This window comes from Psammomys obesus, unplaced genomic scaffold (genome assembly GCF_907164565.1).
Source record: "Psammomys obesus unplaced genomic scaffold, mPsaObe1.curated_primary_1811, whole genome shotgun sequence".
Classification (NCBI taxonomy): Eukaryota; Metazoa; Chordata; class Mammalia; order Rodentia; family Muridae; genus Psammomys; species Psammomys obesus.
The window spans coordinates 1-6200 of NW_026591676.1; the positions used below are offsets into that span (position 1 = coordinate 1).

Genomic DNA, 6200 nt, shown 5'->3' on the forward strand with positions numbered 1-6200 from the left:
GAAAGAAAGAAAGAAAGAAAGAAAGAAAGAAAGAAAGAAAGAAAGAAGGGGAGAGAGGGACAAGAGAGAATAATGGAGCAAAGGGAAAAGAAAACAACAGTGCATGTTGTCCCACTCACAGAATGCACAGAGAAAGGGGGTGTGGTACTTGGAGAGAGAAGAGAGAGACAGCATAAACAAATGTAAAAACAAGCAGAAGAGAGAGAAAGAGAAGGGATGGTAATAAGAGTGAAAATGATGCCAAGAGCAAACCATTCTTTTTATTCTTTTCCCCCCGCCTCCCGAGACAGGGTTTCTCTGTGTAGCCTTGGCTGTCTTGGATTCCTTTTGCAGTCAGGCTGGCCTCGAACTCATAGAGAGCCGCCTGCCTCTGCCTCCCCAAGGGCTGGGATTACAGGTGTGCACCACCACGCCCAGCTCTAAAATCCATTAGTTCCTACACTGAAAAATTTATAAAGAAGTAATTACCATTTCAAACAAAAAAGAAGAAATTTTTTGGCGTTTTATTTACATCAAAACAACATGGTTCTTTCAAAAACGCTGAACAGTGTGAGATAAAGCTTGACTGGCTGAAGTACCCAGCAGCACCTACCTCGGGGAAAGGTCTCCGAAAGTGGTCCCATTTCAGAAGCTTCAGATAGGCATAATTCTGGACAGAAACAGAGGTCAGCACTGGAGCATCCCCAGAGCCAGCAGCCCCTCCCCCAGCTGGCAGGGCATGTTTGCACTTCTGAGTCAAAAGGTCATTTGAGGCCTCCTCCAGCCACTGGGTGACAAAGTCCAGGGAATCTGTGGAAAACAGGGCTGCACTCATTACCCTGACACTTGCAGAGATACTTCTTGGAATTACTTTCTGTAAGAAGGTAAAGAGCATTCTGACAGTGAATTTCAGAATAGAAAATGAACTTTGGGATCCACAGAACTAAATCCAAATCACTGTATTGCTCACAGATAGCTTCATGACCTCAGACAAGTCTACTCCTGTTACAAAGGAATGCACCTGCCTCACAGGCCGACAGAGGAAGTGCCTGGCCAGGCCTTGACCCCTTCCTTCCCACTTTCTTCTCTAGCAGTGACCACTGCATTTGAGGAGGCTGGACGCCAGGCAACATCATTTCTGAGGGACAGTAGTGCTTCTGGCCCACAAACAGGACGGGCACCAGCTGGAATCCCTTGCATCGCTCAGCATTTCCACTGAGGGCTTACATAGACCGGTGTGTAACTCACTGTAGTGGGAGCACTGTCAGTGGCCTCAGCTGGCTTTCAGTGGCCAATATGCTCCCTCTGCTTTCCTGAGTAATGCAACAGGTACCCTATTTGTCCTACACATCTTGGCAGAGTTGCAGCCCTGGTGGAGGCCTCCTTTAAACCAAGCAGGCACTGGGTTACCGCTGCCGTCAGCTCCTCCCTGGTGTTCTCTGCACAGAGTTCTCCATTTGGTCCTGACTGCTGAACCACATGGCTTCAGCCTGCCTTTAACCTTCTGGAGACAGCCTTTCTCTGTGGCATCCAGGCTTTGGAGACCTTGAGATGCTAGGCAAGGACTAGACTCTGATGAGCAGGCTCTAGAGAGCTCCTGTGCAGCAAGGAGCCTTTCACTGCAGCTGAGCTTCTGGTGGCCGACTCTACTACGCTCTTTGGCATCTGAGACTGAGTCCACAGGTGTCTCCTGAGGGGCACCATGGCACTGGAGAGACTGAATGGTGTGCCAGCCTTCTCCCACTACTTCTGCTCTGCTCTCTTTCCACTCTTCCTGGCCCCAAGCATCCACTTGAGACTGCAGAAATTAACTTTTGGAGCCACTGAATTACCCAACCTGGGCAGGCAACAAGAGCTACTCTGAGACTGCCATTTTCACCCCATCAGCAAAGCTGGGGCTACATGAAACTCACCACACAGTGCATCTGTAAACACTGTAGAAACATAACCAACCTAGATTCTTCTGCTTACCTGCAATTTTATACCCGGCTCTTGGGACACAAAGGCAAGACTGTCAGTTTAAGGCCAGCCTGGATTTCACAATTTCAGAGCCCAGGCTCAAAAACAAAACCAAAGCTAGGTGTGGCAGTGCGTGCCGTTAGTCCTGGAACTAGAAAGGCAGTGTTGCAGGCTAGCCAGGGCTACATATATTTTGAGAGCCTGTCTCAGAAAAAAAAAAAATAATAATAATAATAATAACAGACCAAAAAAAAACAAACAAACAAACAAAAAAAAAAACCCAACCAACCAACAATAGATGTAACAAAGAATAAAAGCTGATTTTTCCTATTTGTGAAAACAGATTTATGCATAGAGGAAACAACAGTGATGTTCCCTGTTGTTCCCATAAGCAGGAGAAAAACTAATTAAAAGAGATTTGTCATGAAGGACAAAGATCATGACCCAGAATACAATCTAGCTGAAACTGATATTTTCCTTGAGAAAAAAAAAAAAAATCAAAATTCAATCTAGTAATCTTCATTCTTTTCATTTTTACTCTCACACCCCATCCACATAGCTCATGCTTGTCAGTTGAGTTAATTTATTAGTATTTTGGTTTTGATGTTTAACAGCACCCCATCCTTTTCCTTTTTCCAATTACACTACCCTCATACAGTCTTGTCTGGGGCTAGAAACGGTTGCTGGCTTTTATGTAACGTGTTACAGTAATTAAGATGCAACCCAAAAGCCAACAATGAAAAGGCATCACAGAGCTTACGTACCCGGCTGCTTCTCCAACACTTCCTGAAACTTCTTCCTCTCATATTCAACTGACTGCTGCATGAGACGTGGCCTAATGCTGGTGATAGCGAAGTTGGCCATGTCTACTTTCATTAGGTCCAACACAGAAAATATTGCCCTGAAAAAAAAAGGAAACAATTAGCAAGCATGGTTTAAAGGAAGAGAGATCCGTGTTTCATCTTAGAAAGGGAAAAAACTCTGAAAAATGAGAAAAATGGATTAAGAAAATGAATTTGAAGCTGGAGGACGCAGTGGTGCATGCCTGTAATCCCAGCACTCTGGAAAGCAGAGGCAGGTGGGATCTCTGTCTCTGGGAGTTTGAGGCCAGCCTAGTCTACAGAGAAAGAAGGAGAGAAAGAGAATTTGGGGGCTGGAGAGATGGGTTAAGAGCACTTCCTGTTCTTCTGAGGACCTGTGCTGGCTGCTTTTATGTCAACTTGACATAAGCTAGAGTCATCAGAGAGGAAGGAGTCTCAGTTGAGAAAAGGCCTCCATGAGATTGAGCTGTAGGCAAGCCTGTAGGACATTTTCCTAGTGATTGACGGGGAGGGCCGAGCCCATTGTGGGTAGTGTCATCTTTGGGCTGATGATCTTGGGTACTACAAGAAAGCAGGCTTTAAGGAATTAAAAAAAAAAAAAATAAAGCAGGCTAAGCACTCCAGTAAGCAGCACTCTTACACGAGCTCTGCATGAGCTCCTGTCTCCAGGATCCTGCCCTGCTGGAGTTTCTGTCCTCGTTGCCTTTGATGATGAACCGTTATACACAACTGTAGTGAAGTAAAACCTTTCCTCCCCAAGTTGCTTCTGGTCACAGTGCTTCATCAAAGCAAACAGTAACCCTAATACAAACTGGTGCCAGGATCATGCAGTATCGTTGTGACAAACCTGACCATGTCGTTTTGGGACAGTTGTGGGAGGACTTTGGAACTTTGGGCTAGAAAAGTCATTGAGTGTTCAAAGCTCAATGAGCTTTTCTGTGGGAGCCGAAAGATGTTGAGAGCAGTACAGCCGATAGAGGCCTGGCTTGTGCTATTCCAGAGGGAAGTGCAAGACTCACTTAAAGACTCTATCAAGGCTGGTTGCTATTTGGAGTTGACAATCTGTGTTCTGGCTAGCTGGGGTTGGAGACTGAATCAACTGTGATTGACAAGACACCAGAACCACTCAAGTGAAACCTTCGAATTACTGCAACAATTGATGCAGTGCAGCTGGAGCTAAGGAATCTGTAGTGATTAAGAAGATGAGCATCGCTAAGGTGAAATCTTCTGGGAAGTGTTTCCTCAAAGCCAGTACTCAAGCTGTGTTCAGAGGTGACCAAGGTTGTCCCTCACACTGACAGCTGAACTTGGTAACATGTAAGAGTCACCCAGCTTGTACTGGTTTTGAAGGCATAAAGGGGTCTTGGAGAGCAACTGAGGCTTGGCACTGTGAGAGACCATTGGTGAAGGTGGAGCCAAAATCGCAGTGAAGGCCCAGAACTCAAGGGGTCATGGAGAAGTTAGGCTTTGCACCATGAAGAGAGCCCATGGCAGGCTGTTAGTGAAAGCGCAGCCCAGTTGCAGCAGAAGCCCCCAGCATTTTCAGACACCATGGAACAATCAGGAACAGCAGCAGTCATGGTGAAGTGGAGCTAGCCGGAACCTAGCCGATAAGTTGGTTTATACTGCATAGGGCAGAAACTGAGAAATGACCCAGGCTCTTTGCAGGAGCCCAAAACAGCATCAGTGAGTCCCAGATACTGGAAACTGAGTGATTTACACAGTTGGAGTTTGGTTTTGCTTTGATCTGTTTGTGACTGTGCCCTGGTTCTTCCCCCTTTTTTAAAGTTCTATAAAAGCCCACAGTTGAGAGACAGTTTTTGAAAGAGATTTTGGGTTTTTAGAGACTGGGTATTTTAAAGAGACTGAACTTTTTTTTTTCCTTTTGGTTTTTTGAGACAGGGTTTCTTGCTGTAGGCCTTGGCTATCCTAGACTCACTCTGCAGACCTTACAGAAATCTGCCTGCCTCTGCCTCCCCAAGTGCTGGGATTACAGGTGTGTGTCATGCCTGGCTTGAGACGGAACTTTTAACATGTTTGAATTTATAAAAACCATGGAACTTTTATTTTTATTACTTTTATTTGTCTATTTATTTGGGGGAGTTTTTTCAAGACAGGGTCTCTCTGTGGAGCCCTGGCTGTCCTGGACTCACTCTGTAGACCAGGCTGGCCTCAAACTCAGATCTGCCTGCTTCTGCCTCCTGAGTGCTAGGATTAGAGGTGTGTGCCACCACCACCTGGCTGCCCATGGGACAGTTATTTATGTTTTATATAGTGGTAGTAATATTAACATGCCATCTTGGGGATAAATGAAAGGTTCTAATTGAAAAGTGATAAGTCTGTGTGTCAAGCTGGCAAGGGATCGATCAGTTGCGCTGCCTAGTTTTATGTCAACTTAACACTAGCTAGAAACATCAAAGAGAAGGGACCTTAGTTCAACTCCCAACACCTATGTTGGGTAGCTCTCTGGCCTCCCCATCTGCACTCACATACATATACCCACAGACATAAAATTAGAAATAAAATAAAAATCTTTTCTAAAAAGTAAAACAAATTTGGTACACATTTAACTAAAGTCTTGAAAGACTACAAAATTTTACAGTGCTTTTAACCCCCTAACCTCACCCTCTGTTCTTCACACTTGACACTGCCTTTGCAGCCCAGAACTTGTTCCTTGGTTCTAGGTCTGCCCTCCTGACAGCCCGAGGAAGGATAGAAATCTTTCCCTGAGTAGAAGCCCCTTTATCATTGTGCTTACATAGGTTAATTCATTTTCTAAGCTAAGAGTGAGAATTAGCTAGGTGAGGTAGCACGTCTTTAGTCCCAGCACTCTGAAGGCAGATGCAGGAGGGTCTCTGCAAGTTTGAGGTCAGCGTGATCTACAAATGGAGTTCCAGAACAGCCAGGACTACAAGGAGAGATACTGTTTCAAACAAACAAACAAACAAACAAACAAAATTAACTTTCTTCTTTCTTCCTCTCTCCTACCCCATTTTCCGTGTTTTAAGAGTTATTTTATGCTGTAGTTCAGTGGCATAATTGCTAGTTCACACTCTGTACCCAAAGGACAAACGCCTGACCTGCTACTGCAAATGCCTTCCATCCTGTCGGCCTACACCGTGGCTATGGGCTGCTAAGGGCCCACTTGCCAGAGGCAGTTAAGAACCCAAGGCCCAGCTGTAGATGTGGCCCTGCACAAAAGCAGGAAAAGGATCAGATGTGCTTCGGGGTCCATGGCTCCTAGAACCAGCCTTCCCAGAGGCTCATGTACACGCAGAGATGCATTTGGAACCCTTCCCCTGGTGTTCCGTCCAGCTCACAATCCACAGCAGCCTGCTTGGCCCGAGAGGCATCATCTCTACTGCAAACACTCCCAGCAGTTCCCTAAAACTACCCCCCCGGGAAGCAGAGGCCATCAGAAACTGCCCATGGGCAGGTACT

The 6200-nt window shown here is 45.7% G+C and overlaps 1 protein-coding gene across 1 annotated transcript; it reads right to left on the reverse strand.

Moving 5' to 3' along the window:
- Positions 1 to 592: 592 nt before the first annotated feature.
- Positions 593 to 3614, reverse strand: LOC129680191 (T-complex protein 11-like protein 1; the record flags this gene model as incomplete). The annotated part of the gene is made up of 3 exons (XM_055611764.1): positions 3607 to 3614; positions 2703 to 2839; positions 593 to 789 (listed from the first exon to the last, which is right to left on the reverse strand). Coding segments are annotated over exons 1-3 (342 nt in total), but the record flags the coding sequence as incomplete, so codon positions are not given.
- Positions 3615 to 6200: the final 2586 nt, after the last annotated feature.